The 20,798-nt window shown below is 45.1% G+C and overlaps 1 protein-coding gene and 1 long non-coding RNA gene across 2 annotated transcripts; one reads left to right on the forward strand and one right to left on the reverse strand.

Annotated features, from left to right (window-relative positions):
• Nucleotides 1-6,147: 6,147 nt before the first annotated feature.
• Nucleotides 6,148-6,993, forward strand: LOC123099798 (uncharacterized). Its single transcript, XR_006448236.1, has 2 exons — nucleotides 6,148-6,356; nucleotides 6,489-6,993. It is a non-coding gene; the product is annotated as an uncharacterized lncRNA (long non-coding RNA).
• Nucleotides 6,994-8,416: 1,423 nt separating this feature from the next.
• LOC123099799 (uncharacterized) lies at nucleotides 8,417-10,808 on the reverse strand. Its single transcript, XM_044521885.1, has 3 exons — nucleotides 10,649-10,808; nucleotides 8,642-9,363; nucleotides 8,417-8,553 (listed from the first exon to the last, which is right to left on the reverse strand). The coding sequence occupies exons 2-3, from the start codon at nucleotides 9,353-9,355 to the stop codon at nucleotides 8,494-8,496; spliced, it is 774 nt and encodes a 257-aa protein (XP_044377820.1). The 5' UTR covers nucleotides 9,356-9,363; nucleotides 10,649-10,808; the 3' UTR covers nucleotides 8,417-8,493.
• Nucleotides 10,809-20,798: the final 9,990 nt, after the last annotated feature.

Consider the following 20,798-nt stretch of genomic DNA (forward strand, 5'->3'; position numbering starts at 1 on the left):
ACGTAGAGCCTATCACACCCGATCATCACGTGGTGTCTCAGCACGAAGAACTTTCGCAACGGTGCATACTCAGGAAGAACACTTATACTTTGATAATTTAGTGAAGGATCATCTTATAATGCTACCGTCAAACAAAGCAAGATAAGATGCATAAAGGATTAACATCACATGCAATCAATATAAGTGATATGATATGGCCATCATCATCTTGTGCTTGTGATCTCCATCTCCGAAGCACCGTGCTTGTGATCTCCATCTTCGAAGCACCGTCATGATCACCATCGTCACCGGCGCGACACCTTGATCTCCATCGTAGCATCGTTGTCGTCTCGTCAATCTTATGCTTCTACGACTATCACTACCGCTTAGTGATAAAGTAAAGCATTACATGGCGATTGCATTGCATACAATAAAACGACAACCATATGGCTCCTGCCAGTTGCCGATAACTCGGTTACAAAACATGATCATCTCATACAACAAATTATATCACATCATGTCTTGACCATATCACATCACAACATGCCCTGCAAAAACAAGTTAGACGTCCTCTACTTTGTTGTTGCAAGTTTTACGTGGCTGCTACGGGCTTAGCAAGAACCGTTCTTACCTACGCATCAAAACCACAACGGTAGTTTGTCAAGTTGGTGCTGTTTTAACCTTCGCAAGGACCGGGCGTAGCCACACTCGGTTCAACTAAAGTGAGAGAGACAGACACCCGCCAGTCACCTTTAAGCAACGAGTGCTCGCAACGGTGAAACCAGTCTCGCGTAAGCGTACGCGTAATGTTGGTCCGGGCCGCTTCATCTCACAATACCGCTGAACCAAAGTATGACATGCTGGTAAGCAGTATGACTTATATCGCCCACAACTCACTTGTGTTCTACTCGTGCATAGCATCAACGCATAAAACCAGGCTCGGATGCCACTGTTGGGGAACGTAGTAATTTCAAAAAATTTCCTACGCACACGCAAGATCATGGTGATGCATACCAACGAGAGGGGAGAGTGTTGTCCACGTACCCTCGTAGACCGACAGCGGAAGCGTTATCACAACGCGGTTGATGTAGTCGTACGTCTTCACGATCCGACCGATCAAGTACCGAACGTACGGCACCTCCGAGTTCTACACACGTTCAGCTCGATGACGTCCCTCGAACTCCGATCCAGCCGAGTGTTGAGGGAGAGTTTCGTCAGCACGACGGCGTGGTGACGATGATGATGTTCCACCGACGTAGGGCTTTGCCTAAGCTCCGCAACGGTATTATCGAGGTGTAATATGGTGGAGGGGGGCACCGCACACGGCTAAGAGATCTCAAGGATCAATTGTTGTGTCTCTGGGGTGCCCCCTGCCCCCGTATATAAAGGAGAAAGGGGGAGGCAGCCGGCCAAGGGGAGAGGCGCGCCATAGGGGGAGTCCTACTCCCACCGGGAGTAGGACTCCTCCTTTCCTTGTGGGAGTAGGAGAAGGGAAGGGGGAAGGAGAAAGAAGGAAGGGTGCGCCCCCCTTCCCTAGTCCAATTCGGACCAGATCATGGGGAGGGGTGCCGCCACCTTTTGAGGCCTTTCTCTCCTTTCCCGTATGGCCCATTAAGGCCCAATACGAATTCCCGTAACTCTCCGGTACTCCGAAAAATACCCGAATCACTCGGAACCTTTCCGAAGTCCGAATATAGTCGTCCAATATATCGATTTTTACGTCTCGGCCATTTCGAGACTCCTCGTCATGTCCCCGATCTCATCCGGGACTCCGAACTCCTTCGGTACATCAAAACTCAATAAAACTGTCATCGTAACGTTAAGCGTGCGGACCCTACGGGTTCGAGAACTATGTAGACATGACCGAGACACGTCTCCGGTCAATAACCAATAGCGGGACCTGGATGCCCATATTGGCTCCCACATATTCTACGAAGATCTTTATCGGTCAGACCGCATAACAACATACGTTGTTCCCTTTGTCACCGGTATGTTACTTGCCCGAGATTTGATCGTCGGTATCTCAATACCTAGTTCAATCTCGTTACCGGCAAGTCTCTTTACTCGTTCCGTAACACATCATCCCGCAACTAACTCATTAGTCACAATGCTTGCAAGGCTTATAGTGATGTGCATTACCGAGTGGGCCCAGAGATACCTCTCCGACAATTGGAGTGACAAATCCTAATCTCGAAATACGCCAACCCAACAAGTACCTTTGGAGACACCTGTAGAGCACCTTTATAATCACCCATTTACGTTGTGACGTTTGGTAGCACACAAAGTGTTCCTCCGGTAAACGGGAGTTGCATAATCTCATAGTCATAGGAACATGTATAAGTCATGAAGAAAGCAATAGCAACATACTAAACGATCGAGTGCTAAGCTAACGGAATGGGTCAAGTCAATCATGTCATTCTCCTAATGAGGTGATCTCGTTAATCAAATGACAACTTATATCTATGGCTAGGAAACATAACCATCTTTGATTAACGAGCTAGTCAAGTAGAGGCATACTAGTGACACTCTGTTTGTCTATATATTCACACATGTATTATGTTTCCGGTTAATACAATCTAGCATGAATAATAAACATTTATCATGATACAAGGAAATAAATAATACTTTATTATTGCCTCTAGGGCATATTTCCTTCAAGTTCGACGAGGAACGTGGTCGTTACTATGTGTCTTTTCCTGATGATCAGTAGTGGAGCCCAGTTGGGACGATCGGGGATTTAGCATTTGGGGTTATCTTATTTTCATTTGAATTTGACCGTAGCCGGTCTATGTGTGGATTTTGAATGATGTATGAATTATATTTATGCATTGTGTGAAGTGGCGATTGTAAGCCAACTGTCGTTATCCCATTCTTATTCATTACATGGGATTGTGTGAAGATGACCCTTCTTGCGACAAAACCACAATGCGGTTATGCCTCTAAGTCGTGCCTCGACACGTGGGAGATATAGCCGCATCGTGGGCGTTACAGGTACACTCAAAGATGATGTTCTTGCCGCGGTCAAGGATTTCTTTTGGACGGGAATTATGCTTGAAGGGGTAAACTCCACGTCTATTGTTCTTATTCCTAAGATCACAAACCCCACAAATATGTCTGACTATAGGCCAATCCGTTTATGTAATGTGATTTATAAGGTTATTTCCAAATGCTTGGTCAACCGATTGAGGCCTCTGTTAGACAACCTAATATCTCCAGAACAGAGTGCTTTTATTCCGGGGAGAATGATTACGGACAATGCTTTGGTGGCCTTTGAGTGTCTTCACTACATTAAACAAGAGAAGGATCCTACAAAAAGTTTTTGTGCATATAAACTTGATCTGTCAAAAGCATATGATCGAGTGGATTGGGTATTCTTGAGGCAAGTGATGCAAAAGTTGGGTTTCTCTCATCGATGGATTGATTGGGTAATGACGTGTGTCACGTCGGTGAGATATTCTGTCAAACTTAACGGAACCCTCTTAGATTCATTTGCATCGTCGCGTGGTCTTCGGCAAGGTGACCCACTCTCACCTCTTTTATTTCTGTTTGTGGCGGATGGTTTGTCTACTATTTTGAAGAACAAGGTGGCTATGGGTGTAATCACTCCTGTGAAAGTTTGTAGGAGAGCTCTGGGTGTATCCCACTTATTATTTGCTGATGATTCATTGCTATTCTTCGAGGCCTCAAGGGCCCAGGCCGATAATGTGAAAGCAGCCTTGATGATTTATGGTGCGGCTACAGGTCAAAACCTAAACTATAACAAGTATTCCTTATTCTTTGGTGGTGTCTGTCCTAAAGTAGCCCAGGCTCAAGTTCGTGATGCTTTGAATGTCACTAGCACGGTGTTTGAGGAAAAATACCTTGGCCTGCCGACCCTGGAGGGCCGTATGTCCAAGGGCAAGTTCCAAAATCTACAAGCAAGGTTGACAAAACGCCTCATCCAGTGGGGTGACGGTCTGCTAGCTCAACCGGGCCGCGAGGTGTTAATCAAATCAGTAGCACAGTCCTTACCTACTTATATTATGGGTGTTTTCAAACTCCCATATTCGGTTTGTGACGACCTTACAAGAATGGTGAGGAATTTTTATTGGGGATCAGCGGATGGTAAGCGTAAAGTGCATTGGAAGGGGTGGGATCATCTACTCCAACCCAAAGACAGAGGTGGTGTTGGCTTTCGGGATTTCCGGATGTTTAATCAAGCTTTGCTAGCTTGTCAAGCATGGCGATTACTAACAAAACCGGAAAGCATGTGTGCTCAGGTGCTTAGAGCGAAGTACTATCCTTATGGCAAGTTGGAGGATATGGTTTTCACAGGTAATGCATCCTCATCTTGGCAAGCTATCAGCCATGGTCTTGATCTGTTGTAAAAAGGGCTGATATGGAGGGTGGGAAATGGAAGGAGCATTCGGATTTGGAGGGACAATTGGATACCAGGGCCGTTTTCGTACAAACCTATTTCCCTACAGGGCCGATGCCGCATTCGTTTTGTTTCTGACCTTCTTAATCCCAATGGGTCTTGGAAGGTAGATTTATTGCAGCTGCATTTTTTGAATGCAGATGTGATTGAGATAATGAAAATACGGGCGTCTCCTAGGTTGGACGAGGACGTGATCGCTTGGGGGCCGAGTAAAAATGGAATTTTTTCAGTCAAGTCAGCTTATCAGGTTGCTTTTCATGAAGTTCATGGTGCAAATTTGGCTTCTAGCAGTACTTCGAGCTCTGGGGGGAGAAGCTGCTGGAAACTTATTTGGAAGAGTAATGTGCCGCCGACGATCCACAACTTTGCTTGGCGAATGGCGACGGATGCCCTCCCAACATGGAAGAACAAGAACAAAATTGGTTTGGAAACGATAAGTGGCTGCCCGGTGTGTGGAACGGAGGTAGAAGATAATTTCCACCCGTTCTTAAGGTGCCAACGAGGTCGAGATTTGTACAGAGAAATGTCTAACGTATGGAAACTGCCAGCAATGGATTCCTTCGTGAACACTGGTAAGGAATGGCTCCTTCATGCGCTCGACCAATTATGTGATATTAATCGTACTAAAGTGTTGCTCATCTTCTGGAGGAGTTGGTATGTGCGTAATGAAATTGTGCATCACAAGCCAGCGCCGGTCATGGAGTCCTCGGTGAGCTTTTTGAGGAGATATCTGGATGAGTTAATTGGCATCAAGTTAAATTCGGAGATGGATCCAACGAAAGGAAAGGGATATATATCTTTTGATCAGCATGTTGGGGCAGCGTTCACACCACCACAACAAGCGATATCTAAAGCTAGATGGGTACCGCCTGCTAATGGCTGGGTCAAATTGAATGCTGATGGCTTGTTTGTAGCAAGCGATGATGCTGGTGCTGGTATGATTCTTCGAGACAATGAGGGCAAGATCATCTTCTCGGCATGTAGATCACTATTTTCTTGCAGAGATCCACTAGAAGCTGAGCTATGTGGGATCATGGAAGGATTATCACTTGCCATACAAAGATCTGATTTGCCTGTTGCAATTGAATCTGATTCAAGCATGTCAGTATCCTTGATATCTTCTGGGGAGGTTGATCGTTCAGTTTATGCCTCCTTGGTAAATGAAATTAGACTTTTCTTTCGTCTTAGACAAACTTGTATTACTCATGTATCGCATGCCCAAAACAAAGCTAGTGATAGTTTAGCTAGGTTTGCTCGAGTTGAGGGGCGAACTATGACTTGGCTAGGGTCTGGGCCAGAGGAAGTCTTGAGTATTTCCCTTGATGATTGTAAGGACATTGTCATTTGAGTAATACAAGTGTTCCCGAGAAAAAAAACAACTAGTGGCTCCCTTGAAATAGAACATTTTTTTTGAGATAGAACGTCTTTCCTCGTGCATTGTGCACAACTGGCCCATATGCCGATTTGATTTAGCTCACCCAGCCCGACATGCGCCTTGCCCCGCCGCGCGCCCCAGCTGGGCCCTCAGTACTAGTCGTAATTCTTCCTCTCTCTCAAAAAAAAAAACTAGTCGTAATTATCATATTCTGTTGTTGATTTGACTAGTCGTACCTTTGATCTAGCGATAGATTCCCGGCCGCGATTCGATTCTTTATTCTCTTGTGATCTTCTCCCGCTCCGGCAGGTAGTTGACAGTTGAGTAGAGTAGTTGCAACAGGTAGTTAAAACTAGATAGATCCCTGATTCTCTCGCAGGTTGGTTGCAAGAGGAGCCACTATAAGTAGAGCCTACGTCCTACCACATCTCCTGAGAAACCCAACCCAACCCAACGAGAGCTAATATCCATCCTTGCAGCTAACCGATCAGATCATGGCCATGGGGACTAGGCGCGCCGCTCTCTGCTTTCTTCTGCTAGTCGCCGTCTTCTTACAAGGCAACCCTACATTGGTTTCAGCGGACGGTTCGTAATCTCTCCCTCTCTCTCTGCGCCATTCTTGCGCTGGTTTTAAATTGGAATTTAATGTGATGAGAAAGATTATACTACTACTCCAAGTTACTCGCTGATCTAGTACGTATCATCTGTGAACTTCAGAGGAGTGCAAGTACAGGATTCCGTACGTACCCTTCTGCAAGGGGTGGAGCTGCAAGGTGGAGTGCTGGCTGGAGGCCAAGCTCTTCCGCGCCCGTCTACAGGAGCACAAGTGCATCAGGGGCGGCATCAAGGGCGCCTGCTACTGCCTCTTCTGCGGGAAGCACCTCCAATGAAATACATACATCATCCATCCATCATTTGCTCGCTCGCTCGTCCAGTAGGCATTACCACTAGTTATTTATCTCAAACGTTCCTCATCCACGTTCGCTTATCCAGCCGAAGCCAATAATTCCTTTTCTCATAAACGAATTGCGACTAGTTTATATATTAAGGTAGCAGCAGCAGCAGCTCTAGCACGTAGGAGCTTCAGATGTAGTTAGTCTCAGTTTGGAGATTGAATTCTTTTTTTTTTTTGGCTTCCTAGATAGCTGCTACGACCGTGTAATGTCTTGCTTCAATTAATGTTATTATGGATTAATAAAATTGTATGATGATCTCTGCGTAACTGAAATGCTCAGAAATATTTCAGAGATGTCAGTATCTGACATCATAAAAAAAGGTTAATGTCAATTCTTGTATATACGCAACTCAATTAACCATCCTACGTGTCACTTCATAAAAAATATTTAAGACATTTCTGGAACTCAAAAAATATCTGGGTCCTAAGGTAACTCATGCCCTTGGAATCCAACAGAAGAAAACGTCTCAAAATATCTTCATCCATAGATTCCTCCGTTCATATTTCAGAGCTTATTTTTAGCTCATCGTGTCATCGGAGATCGACCATGCTACTTACTCCATCCGTTCCAAAATAGTTGTGCTAACATTAATACAAAGCTGAGTTATCTATTTTAAAACGGAGGGAGTACTAGTTACTGCTTACTACTAGTATTCAGTTGTCCACCACATACAACTTGATGTTAACATAACATAAGGAAATTCTGCACACACACCACCAAGAAATAAGGGGTCTATGGTCAGTTGTACACCTCTGCCATCACAACCTTAATACCGTAGTCCGGGAGGTACAATATAGATGTACCGACGGAGATCATGCTGCGAGGTCACTCTCGGATTTCATCTCCTGAGCTGTTTGCCTGTTCAGTGACAAGTGAGCACAGCTCTTGTTCGAATGTGGTGTAATCAAATTCAGAGTATGCAGTTGCTAGTTTACTCAATCTACACATTAACAATGCCGCGCTAGTTTAGTTTTATCTATGCCCAGGTCATTAACGTTAGCTGCATGTACAAAATAAGCTCAAAACTTTCATTGCTCTAACTACATGGATGAATGGGAACCTGAGATGCCACAACCACACGAGGCAGGTTGCCTCTGTTTAAAGGAGCTTTTCCTTTATATCAGCTTGCGTGTCACTAATTAATGAAAGCATGTGCACGGTTTTTTGTTGTTTATGTGGCATGGAGTTTATGAGGAAAGAGATGTTTGTGGTAACATAATATGTTACTGTAACATAACACACCCCGAGGTAAAATGAGTCTATATCTCAATTAGTGAAGACTTGCATGTTATCATCCATATGTTACTACCCACTAAGGTAGTAACATAGACTAGTAACATATGCATGTTACTAGTCCAAGTTACTCAGCACTATGACCAGCCTTGGATTACTATAATAACCATAATAAACAAAGGAAGATACACCTTTTCACGAAATATCAACTGTGCGTCAATTGACTAGGGTAAGTCACAATTCTTCTTCTTTTTGCTAACTACACGTTCTCTACATCCATTAAACAAAAGGACTGATACACAATAAACCTGATATAATAAATTTGCTTACTTAGTAAATTCATATTTATGTAGTACTCCCTCCGTCCCACAATGTAAGACGTTTTTGCAAACTAGTTTAGCTTGCAAAAACCATCTTATATTATGGGGCAGAGGGAGTATATTATTAAAAGTGATTGTGGTTTCAGACATGGCCTATGCAATCCAGAGAACGGCGAGCGGAAAAAACTTAGAAACAAGCTAAAAATTCATTACTCACTGTGCCTTCAGCGTATTATTCTGACAAATCAAAACTCTGCCCTTTTCCTCTACCATCTGGAAATGTGCAAACAATACTTAAGATTCTTATGAGTAAAAATGAAAATTGATTACCGCAAAAGTACTTAATTAACACATTTCAAACCTCAACATCACTGAAGCTTCTAATGTTGTTAACATATTCATCGGTGTTCTGCCTTTTTTGAGCCCTTTCCCCTCCAGTCACTGAGTGTGAGTTTCTTCTTTTGGATGGTTCTGCCTCCTTGGCCCGACATTCAGGCGCTGGTGCTGGCAGCATTTCATGGGCAGAATTATAGCCACTCAGCAAACTTGTTCTATGCATAGAGCAGAAATCAGTCCCATATGCTGCACTCATGTTACATCCTAGAACCATGCAGCGTCGGCCGCCACCATGTTTGATACAATAATCAGTTCGCCCTTGTGCACTTTTCCCGCATCCTTGAAACTTGCAACGCCTTCCCCCACCATGCGCAATGCAAAAATCCGTGTTCCCTTGAGCACCCTTCCCACAACCATCATATTTACATCTCTTGCCGCCACCGTGCTTCACACAACGGTCTGTGCGGCCTTGACTGCCACTACACGCTCCCTTGGTGCATCCACTGACAGCACAGCCCCTCTTTTTGTGCATCCTTGAACCATGGCAAATGCATAGAGGTGTGCCTCCATGTGCAACATTTGTACAACCTTGAACCATGCAGCCCTTTGAAGCACTGTCGTGGTTCTTGCAATACCTTGTACTTCCCTTGGATGTATCTTCATCAGTGGTCAAATCAATAACATCTAATTTGACATAATACTCATCATAGTCCAAGTCAATATAATCCACTAATGTCATTACTGAACCTGAAACAACAAAAGGGTGTGAGTGATAGGCATGAACAAATGCAGAAAAAAATAGATGGGTACCATTACCAATTTATCAAACTGTCAAAGATAAAAGGTGCTGAGAAAACAAAGGCATCGCTGCATTTCTAACCATATCTCTGTTATTATTAACTTTAATATAAAATGATTGAGCTGGTGGTGACGGTGGCTCCACCTTGGAGGATCCTGTCCAATGTGGATGGATATGTGCACATGTACGATGTTTATATAATTCTACGTGCCTTACCGGTCAGATGCAAACTTTCAACAAGTTATAATTACGTATGTGTTCTAAATAGACTGGCCAGTACTATATTTGCTAAGTGATATTATATTTGCATGATTGAATATGGTTTTCTCAAGGAATATGTCTTAACCAAGTAGACACAAGTAATGACGAAACTAGATTTCTTCAAAAGCTTTATATCCCCCTTTCACGTTTGTGGACTGGATAATTCTGAAAGCGCCACTATTTGGGGGAGCATTCCATAGAGAATGTGTAAGAAATTTTCATGGATGATATGCTAACATAGCTGAAGGTGACGATAATGCTTGATAAAGCAGGTACTATCACTGATGTGTGCAGCACACTCATGAAACGGTTTGCCACCTTATCCTACATTCCCATGCTCTCTGATAGGTTTCGAATCATCAAGATTTGCCGATACCTACACGACATCTTTTTCCCCGGACAACAATGTGTAGGCGTCATCCTTCAGAAAGGTTTGGGGAGTAGCAGTTATTGATATTCTCAGGGATATGCGCTTGACAAGAAAATGATGTTAACACACTAATTCATTCGGTTGGATAAAAATTGAAGCCTTCTAATACACTTCCTAATCTCCTTTTTCCCAGCCTACGGCGCACCTGTTTCTGGTCTCAGCTGTCGTACGTTTTCTCCCGTCCCAATCTATGTAAATACCCTAGCTTCCTCGGGTCCTAATTTACAAAAATTCGAAGGCAGATCCCATTTCCCTCAATTTTGAGTTGATTCGCACTCAGCGAAGTGGCGAAGCAAATAAACAACGCAAAAGGTTCAATTGATCAATTCCATGGAAATTCTCCAAGTTTGAAACCGGCTAGCAAGACCTCCAGGTTCGGCTATTATTTATCCTATTTTATCAGCATTACTTCCCACATTGATCGATCCTCCAAAAACTCACGTGACAGAAAAGTAAAACAAAAACTCAATAGAGAAAGCAAAACTCTTGCGAACAATCCGAGAAAGTATAGCTAAGGCGGTTCCTCTATGAAAAGAACAAACCTGCGGGAGTCCGGGTAGATCTTCGCGGAATCCACGCCCAGCCCGGTACTGCGGGAGTCCGGGGATGGCGGCTGGCTTGCTTATGCTTTGAGGCAGGATGCCTTGAGGCGAGCTCGCCGGAATGAGGAGAGCAAGGAGGGGTTTTGATGGCGTCAGCAGATTCGAGAGACTTCTGTATGAAACAGGGTTGATCGGCTGAGTACTTAGAGCATCTCTAGCCGCGCCCAACAAGGCCCCCACCCAACCCTTTTTTTATCGCCAGCATCAAAAAAATCGACCCAGCCGTATCCTCAGAGGCCCAATTTTCGCCGGTTAGGGTTGAATTTGGCGCCGGCGAACTCTAGCCGAACCTGGCGCGCTCGGGGCGCCGGGGGGCGCCGGCGAAGCGGTTGTTGGCGCGAAAACAAGTGGGCCCGCTGAGTCGGTGCATTCATTGTCCTCATCACCTCGGTTCCTGCAGGAATCAATGCGAAGGTTGTCGCGCTGCCGCGCCGGTCAGCCTTCCATTGATCCCTCACGGGCGGAGCAGTGAAGGCGCGCCGACGCGTGTCCCGCCCGCTCCTGCCACGCGTACAAAGGCGGCCGCCCTCTCACCGCCCACCCGTGGCTATAAAAGCCTCACTCCCTCGTCGGTGAACGCACACTCCCTCGCCATAGACCCTCTCCACTCTCGCCGCCGACACCCCTCTCGCCCTCTCACCGCCGACGCGCGTCTCCCCCGCCGACGACCATGGCTGAGTGCTACCCAGGCGACGGTGCGGTGGCCAACGGCTTCGGCCGCCGCCACCTGCATGAGGACGAGGCATGCCTCCTTTACGAGGCCGACTACCCGACGCCGCTGGACATGCGGGTGCCGGGCTCGTGGAGGCTAAGCGCCGGCGGCGTCCCGGTGCCTCCGGCGCACACCGATGCTGATTGGCGCGCCGAGATTGCGCATCCGGTCGTCGCTGCTGGAGCAAGCACGGAACCAGTCGCGGTACGCCCACGACAGCCACGCTATGGACGGCGTAGTTCGACCGCCGCCACGAAGACCTGCTCGCCTCCACGAATGGCGTCGAGCCTCGCGGCCGCCTCAACTCTGAGGAGCGGCGCCGATGGTGGGGCGTCCCCGGGCGCACCCTCAAAGCCATCCTCAAGCACATTGAGGCCGGCAAGACGCCGCGCTTGAAGTACCCGGCGCCCCCTCCTTCTCTCACCGTTGCGGCAGCTCTTGAACGTCGCGACGAATGGAGACGGCGACCTCCTCGTCGTCGGGCTCCCTTTCCTCCGGATCGCCGGCGCTCCGCCCCGTCAAGCCGGAGTAGCAGGAGACACCGCTCGGGCGCCGCACCCGCGGCGGCGCCCTCGTCATCAACGAGGGTGGCCGTGGCCCCTCTCCTTCCTCTTCCCGCCTCGTCAGGCGGAAGACTGAGCCGGGGCTGCTCCCCGTGAAGGAGCACAAGGCCATGGCCGCCGCCGACGAGACCGCCCTCAAATGGGCGCGGGAGGACTACGTCCGCGAGGAGATGGTGCGCCAGCACCGAGCCCTCGAGGAGATCACCGCTCGATACCGCAGACGCGAGGTAGGCAGCGTCGTCATCCTTGACGACAGCGACGAGGAGGCACCCGGGCCGTCTAACCCCCCACGCATTGGCGACGCTGGTCAGGCGTGCAATAGGGACAGTGGCGGCATGCAGGACGACGACGACGACGGCGACTACACCAAGTTCTATAGGCTCCTCAGCATGTAGAAGGCAGGCGGCGACGTAGTAGTAGTAGTAGTAGCAGCAGTAGTAGTATTTAGTTGTCGTTTTAGTCAGTTATTAAATTATGTTTTCAGTTTTTGTACAAATTTCAAGGAAATCGCCTAGTTTGGCCGAATTTGTGTCGTGTTTGGCCGAGTTTGGTTTAAAAAAAACGACGTCTGGGGCGGCATTGGGAAACCGACCGCCCCATGCCGGTTTTTTCGCCGGCACGCCCCAGTCGGCGCTATTTCAAGCCACTGCGGGGGGGGGGGGGGGTCGAACGAGTGGGGATGCTCTTACAACATCTTACCAGATCCCGCAAAAGCTCATCTCCCGTAAAATTCCGGCTGTTTTGCAGGTTCTCGGTCATTTTTAACCTAACAAATCCGATAAAAGAAGTCGGACCCATAAAAAATTATAAGTGGCCTGCATATCTGATATGTCCATTTTGCATCATGTTTTCCTACTGTTATTTATAGTGTTTTCAATTAATATAACACTATGTGGAATAATTCTAATGCCTTTTCTCTCACAATATGCAACGTTTACATAAAGAGGGAGATTACCGGCAGCTGGAATTCTAGACCTGAAAAAGTTATGGCAGCGATACCTATTCCGCACATCTCCAAATGAGCTGAAATTTGACGGAGATTTATTTTGGAATATATAAAATTTATTGGAGAAAGAAGTACCAGAGGGGGCCACCCAGGTGCCCACTAAGCACCAGTGCACGCCTACCTCCTAACGCGCCCTAATGGGTAGTGGGGCCCCTGGCCAGCTTCCGGTGCCCATCTTATGGTATATAAGCCAATTTGCCCTAAAAAAATAAAGAGAGGACTTTCGGGATGGAGCGTCGAGTCTTTGGTGGAGAGATTCTGCCGGGGATACTTCCCTCCGGGAGGGGGAAATCAAAACCATCGTCATTACCAACAACACTCTCATCGTGGGAGGGCCAATCTTCATCAACATCTTCAACAACAGCATCTCATCTCAAACCCTAGTTCATCTCTTGTATTCAATCTTTGTATCAAAACCTCATATTGGTACCTGTGGGTTGCTAGTAGTGTTGATTACATCTTGTAGTTGATGCTAGTTGATTTATTTGGTGGAAGATCATATGTTCAGATCTATTATGCTGTTCAATACCCCTATGATCTTGAACATGAATATGTTTTGTGAGTAGTTACTTTTGTTCTTGAGGACATGAGAGAAGACTTGTCACAAGTAATCACGTGAATTTGGTATTCGTTTGATATTTTGATGATATGTATGTTGTTGATTCCTTTAGTGGTGTTATGTGAACGTCGACTACATGGCACTTCATCATCTTTGTGCCTAAGGGAATGCATTGTGGAGTAGTAATTAGATGATGGGTTGCGAGAGTGACAGAAGCTTAAACCCTAGTTTATGTGCCCGAGCCGTCTAACCCCCCACGCATCGGCGACGCTGGTCAGGGGTGTAGTAGGGACGGTGGCGGCATGCAGGACGACGACGACGGTGGCGACTACACCAAGTTCTATAGGCTCCTCGGCATGTAGAAGGCAGGTGGCAGCGTAGTAGTAGTATTTAGTTGTCGTTTTAGTTAGTTTTTAAATTATGTTTTCAGTTTTTGTACAAATGTCAAGGAAATCGCCTAGTTTGGCCAAATTTGTGTCGTGTTTGGCCGAGTTTGGTTTTCAAAAAAATGACGTCTGGGGCGGCCTTGGGGCGGCGGTTGGGAAACCGACCGCCCCATGCCGGTTTTTTCGCCGGCACGCCCCAGTCGGCGCTATTTCAAGCCACGGGGGGGGGGGGGGGTCGAACGAGTGGAGATGCTCTTACAACATCTTACCAGATCCCGCAAAAGCTCATCTCCCGTAAAATTCCGGCTATTTTGCAGGTTCTCGGTCATTTTTAACCTAACAAATCCGATAAAAGAAGTCGGACCCATAAAAAATTATAAGTGGCCTGCATATCTGATATGTCCATTTTGCATCATGTTTTCCTACTGTTATTTATAGTGTTTTCAATTAATATAACACTCTGTGGAATAATTCTAATGCCTTTTCTCTCATAATATGCAACGTTTACATAAAGAGGGAGATTACCGGCAGCTGGAATTCTAGACCTGAAAAAGTTATGTCAGTGATACCTATTCCGCACATCTCCAAATGAGCTGAAATTTGACGGAGATTTATTTTGGAATATATAAAATTTATTGGAGAAAAGAAGTACCAGAGGGGGCCACCCAGGTGCTCACCAAGCACCAGTGCGCGCCTACCTCCTAACGCGCCCTGGTGGGTAGTGTGGCCCCTGGCCAGCCTCCGGTGCCCATCTTATGGTATATAAGCCGATTTGCCCTAGGAAAAATAAATAAAGAGAGGACATTCTGGACGGAGCGTCGAGTCTTCGGTGGAGAGATTCTGCCGGGGATACTTCCCTCAGGGAGGGGGAAATCAAAGCCATCGTCATCACCAACAACCCCCTCATCATGGGAGGGCCAGTCTTCATCAACATCTTCAACAACAGCATCTCATCTCAAACCCTAGTTCATCTCTTGTATTCAATCTTTGTATCAAAACCTCATATTGGTACCTGTGGGTTGCTAGTAGTGTTGATTACATCTTGTAGTTGATGCTAGTTGATTTATTCGGTGGAAGATCATATGTTCAGATCTATTATGCTGTTCAATACCCCTATGATCTTGAACATGAATATGTTTTGTGAGTAGTTACTTTTTGTTCTTGAGGACATGAGAGAAGTCTTGTCACAAGTAATCACGTGAATTTGGTATTCGTTCGATATTTTGATGATATGTATGTTGTTGATTCCTTTAGTGGTGTTATGTGAACGTCGACTACATGACACTTCACCATCTTTGGGCCTAAGGGATTTCATTGCGGAGTAGTTATTAGATGATGGGTTGGGTTGCTAGAGTTACAGAAGCTTAAACCCTAGTTTATGTGTTATTCGGTAAGGGGCTAATTTGGATCTATATGTTGAATGCTATGGTTAGATTTTATCTTAATTCTTCTTCCGTAGTTGAGGATGCTTGCGAGAGGGGTTAATCATAAGTGGGAGGCTTGTTCAAGTAAGAACAACACCCAAGCACTGGTCCATCTACATATCAAATTATCAAAGTAGCGAACGCGAATCAAACAAACATGATGAAAGTGACTAGATGAAATTCCCATGTGTTCTCAAGAACGTTTTGCTTATTATAAGAGACCGTTCCGGCCTGTCCCTTTGCTACAAAAAGGATTGGGCTACCTTGCTGGACTTTTGTTACCATTACTATTACTTGCTCGTTACAAATTACTTTTCTATCAAACTATCTGTTACCGACAATTTCAGTGCCTGCAGAAAATACCTTGCTAAAAACCGGTTGTCATTTCCTTCTGCTCCTCGTTTGGGTTCGACACTCTTACTTATCGAAAGGACTAGATAGATCCCCTATACTAGTGCATCATCAATATCCATCCCTCCGGTGCTATATGCACACAACCCAACGGCTTTTAGGGTTAGCAAATCATAGCCCCTCCGCCGTAACCCGTCCACGAAATCCAATCTAGAGCCCTATTCCGGCACTCCACTGGAGGGGAACACAATCACGGAGGAGTTCATCATCCTCATTGGTGCCTCTCCGATGATGTGTGAGTAGTTCAGCTCAGACCTACTGGTCCGTAGGTAGTATCTAGATGGCCTTTTCTCTCTTTGTATCTCAATACAACGGTCTCTTGGGGATCTATTTGATGTAATGACTCTTTGCAATGTGTTTGTTGGGATCCGATGAATTGTGAGTTTATGATCAGATTTGCCTTGATTTAGTATCCAATCTTGATTGTTATACCCTCGTATTTATTCTCCACTATTTGGGTTTTGTTTGGACAACTTGATCTATTTATCTTGCAATATGAAGAGGTGCTTTGTAATGGGTTCGATCTTGTGGGGTCCTCTCCTAGTGACAGAAGGGGTAGCAAGGCACACATGTATCGTTGCTATTAATGATAAAAATACGGGGTCTATTTCTACATGAATAGATCTTGTCTACATCATGTCATCATTCTTATTGCATTACTCCGTTTTTCCATGAACTTAATACACTAGATGCATGCTAGATAGCGGTCGATGTGTGGAGTAATAGTAGTAGATGCAGGCAGGAGTCGGTCTACTAATCTTGGACGTGATGCCTTGATACGTCTCCAACGTATCTATAATTTTTGATTGTTCCATGCTGTTATATTATCAATCTTGGATGTTTTATAATCATTTTATAGTCATTTTATATCAATCTTGGATGTTTAGGCGAAGCCCTGCGAGGATCACTTCACCATCACCGTCACCACGCCGTCGTGCTGACGGAACTCATCTACTACCTCGACGTCTTGCTGGACCAAGAAGGCGAGGGACGTCACCGAGCTGAACATGTGCAGAACGCGGAGGTGCCGTGTGTTCGGTACTTGATCGGTTGAAGCACGAAGAAGTTCGACTACATCAACCGCGTTGTGAAACGGTTCCGCTTACGGTCTACGAAGTACATAGACACACTCTCCCCCTCGTTGCTATGCATCTCCATGTATAGATCATTGCGTGTGCGTAGAATTTTTTTTGTTTCCCATGCAACGATTCCCTATAGCGTGAGTAGTTCAACTCAGACCTACGGGTCCGTAGGTTGTAGCTAGATGGCCTTTTCTCTCTTTGTATCTCAATACAACGGTCTCTTGGAGATCTATTTGATGTAATGACTTTGCGGTGTGTTTGTTGGGATCCGATGAATTATGAGTTTATGATCAGATTTGCCTTGATTTAATATCCAATCTTGATTGTTATAGCCTCGTATTTCTTCTCCGATATTTGGGTTTTGTTTGGCCAACTTGATCTATTTATCTTGCAATGTGAAGAGGTGCTTTATAATGGGTTCGATCTTGCGGTGTCCTTTCCCAGTGACAGAAGGGGCAGCAAGGCACACATGTATCGTTGCTATTAAGGATAAAAAGATGGGGTCTATTCCAACATGAATATATCTTGTCTACATCATGTCATCGTTCTTATTGCATTACATTGTATTTCCATGAACTTAATACACTAGATGCATGCTGGATAGTGGTCGATGTGCGGAGTAATAGTAGTAGATGCAGGCAGGAGTGGATCTACTAATCTTGGACGTGATGCCTATATACATGATCATTGTCTTGGATATCGTCATAATTATTTGCTTTTCTATCAATTGCCCAACAGTAATTTGTCTACCCACCATTGCTATTTTCTCGAGAGAAGCCACTTGTGAAATCTACGGCCCCCGGGTCTATTTTCCTATCATATACTTTCAGATCCATATTGCTAATTTCCTTTTCTTTTTATTTGCTTCTTTTATTTTCAGGTCTATATTATCAGAAACCCAAAAATATCTTGCTGTGTTTTATTTACTTTTATTTGCATCGATCAATCTACTACAATTTTATCCCATCCTTATGTCACTTTTTGGCCCCGCTATCCAAAAGGGATTGAGAAACGCTTTAACGCGTTGGGTTGCAAGTATTTGTTATTTGTGTGCAGGTACCATTTACATAGTGTTGCATGGTTCTCCTACTGTGTAACATCCCAAAATTCTAAATTTTGGAATAGTATTGATTGTTTGATTGAGGTGTGGTTGTTTGTGGGAAATTGAGTGGAATTTGAATTTTTTTTGATAGTTAAATGAGAGGGAATAAAAGGACTTTCCCAAAACTTTCACCTTGCATTTATGAGCTCCATGAATTCAAACTCTTTTCAAATACAAAACCCTGAGAGAAGATGACATGACTTCTCCCATTTAAAATGAAAAGGGTTTTGAAAAGATTTGAATTCCATTTGGAAATATTTCAAATTCAGAAACTTTATGCAACTCAATGATTTTCATGAGAGAAGATAAAATGACTTCTTCAAATAGTATGAAATATGAGCTGGGAGTTTCTAAGAATCAAATTTAAAGTCCCTTTGAAGTTATTTTCAATTTGGAGTTATTTGGTTTTTATTCAAATTATTTTTCTCCAAAAATAAAATATATGGAAATTAGGATAAAATGATTCCCTACAATAGAAAAATGGAGAGAAATAAATTTGAAACTATTTTGGTGTTTCAAAAGTATTTTATTTGGTTTTTATTGCAACAGTAGCACTCTTTGTTTTACTTAGATTTTTGTGGATTTTATTTAACGCTAGAGAAATGTTCATGTTGTAGAAAATCTTTTTCTGAAAATGTTGATATATAATATGCCTATAGTATACTTTTTATTTTATTTGGTTTTATTTTATTTTTATTGTCTATAAAATTATTTGGAGAAAAAAGTTTCGCGCGCCGCCTGGGCCGGCCCAGCCAACCGGGCCAGGCCAAAGCCCAGCCCAGCCACGCCATCCCCGACCTCGAGCCAGAGGCCGGTTCCCGCACGACGCCGCCGCCGTTCCCGATCGGGACTTCGATCCCGCCGCCGCCTCGCTTCGCCCCTTCCCCAAGCCGAGCCGCTCCGCCCACCTATATAAGTCGCCGCCCCGACTCTCTCTCTCTCCTTCCCTCAGCCCGCGCCGCTGCCGCACGCGTCAGCCGCACCCGCAGCCGCTCGCCATCGCCGCCGCCGCACGCGTCAGCCGCCGCCGCTGCTCGCTTCCCGTCGCCACCGCCGCCCCGCCGTGCCGCACTTCGCCGCCGCAGACCGCCGCTCCACCCGCCGCCGAAGCCGTAGCCGCGCCCGAGGCCGAAGCCGAAGCCGCCACCGCCGTTCGTCTCGCCGTCGCCGCCATCGCTGGTAAAAACCGCCACGAAGCCGCCGGTTTTTCTTTCGTTTTTTTAAAGCCCTAGATCGTTTTAAAAAATATAGATCTGTTTTTTTGGTTTAGTTATTTAGGGAACGCTCGCTGTTTATCTCTTCTCAGCGAGCGAATCCGTTCGTTAGGTTTTCGTAGCGGACGTTCGTCCGGTAGATTTTATTTTTCTGTTTAATTTCGGCCAGGGACCCATCCGTGAATATTTTGTTCGCAGATTAGTCCCTGGTCTTTAAACGATCACAACTTTTTGCTCGTATATCCAAATCCAACGAAACCAACGCCCACTTCTTCGTCTTGATCCCCTCTATCCAGATAATCAACTTAAACAGGTTTTTGAAAGTTTAAAATTTGTTTTCATACAGATTTGAATTTGAATTTCATTTGATCATAACTTGAGTTTTATAACACCGATTTAGTTGATTATTTTTGCTAATTGAAACTCTTGACCTAAACTTTCTGATAAGACCAAATCCACCTAATTTTGGTACTTTTAGAAATTGTTTTCTGTAACATCCCAAAATTTTAATTTGGAATGTTATACATTAGGTCATCATTGCATATCATATTTTATTTGCAATTTGGTTGATCCTAGAAATTCTACGCAACTCAAGGACCCACGGAGAGAGTTGAGGATTTCGTTATTTTCATATTTGAGTTTTCTCAAATCTTGAAAAGAGGACCGTTTGATTTTTATTATTTTCTCTTTGAATATTTCTTTTATAAAAATAAAAGAGAGAGGATAAAATGACTTCCTCAAAATAAAGAAATATTGGTGATTTAATGTTAAAATCAAATAAGATTTTTATTCAGAGTTTTATCGCTATTTTATTTGAATTAGGAAAAATATGCGTTATTCCAAATTGCATTTTAGGCCCAAATAAATGTCCACCTTGTTCGGCCTATTTTTAGAGGACGGGGAAAATTTATTTCGGGATTTTTGGAGTCCGTTTATTATTATTTTTCTTTCTTTTTCTGCATGTCGGAATTATTTAAAAAAAAGAAACCAACTCCGGACCGTACCCAAGCGGGACTCCGCCCGGGGGGCTTTATAAGCCGCCGCCCGAGCCGCCCCAAGGCCCAGCCGCCAGCCCGCCCCGTGCCCAAACCCTGACCCTAGCCGCCGCCCGCGCCCGACGCCGCCGTAGCCGCCGCCCGCGCCGCCACCGCCGGAGCCGCCCCACCCCGCCGGACTGCCACCGGAGGTAGCGGCCCCCGCCGTTTTATTTTTTTGGTTAACCGTTCGATTTTTTTAGAGAACCTAGATTCGTTTTTTTATTAGATCGGTTCGGTTTTTTTCGGTTTAGTTGCTCTGTGAACGCCCGTTCGTACGTTCGTTTTAACGAATGGTTTTCACCGTTTAGCCGCAGACAGCGAACGTTCGCTAGCCTCTTCGTCAGTTTTTCTTTTTCTCGGATTTTCCGCGATTATTTTCGATCGCGATTTCTGATCCGATTTTCGTTTTAGTTTAACTTTTCGCTCGTTTATCGGAATCAGGCGATTCAAGCGCCTAGAGTTTCGTCTCGAAGCCCTCTTTCTGTTTAACCAACTTGAACAAGATTTTGCTACTGTAAAATTTGACTTTAGTCCAAATTAGTAAACGAAGCTTGTTTCTTTCGCCGTTTGAGTTTTGTTGCTTCGTTTGATTTG

The sequence above is a fragment of the Triticum aestivum genome, chromosome 4D (genome assembly GCF_018294505.1).
Source record: "Triticum aestivum cultivar Chinese Spring chromosome 4D, IWGSC CS RefSeq v2.1, whole genome shotgun sequence".
In the NCBI taxonomy this organism is placed as follows: Eukaryota; Viridiplantae; Streptophyta; class Magnoliopsida; order Poales; family Poaceae; genus Triticum; species Triticum aestivum.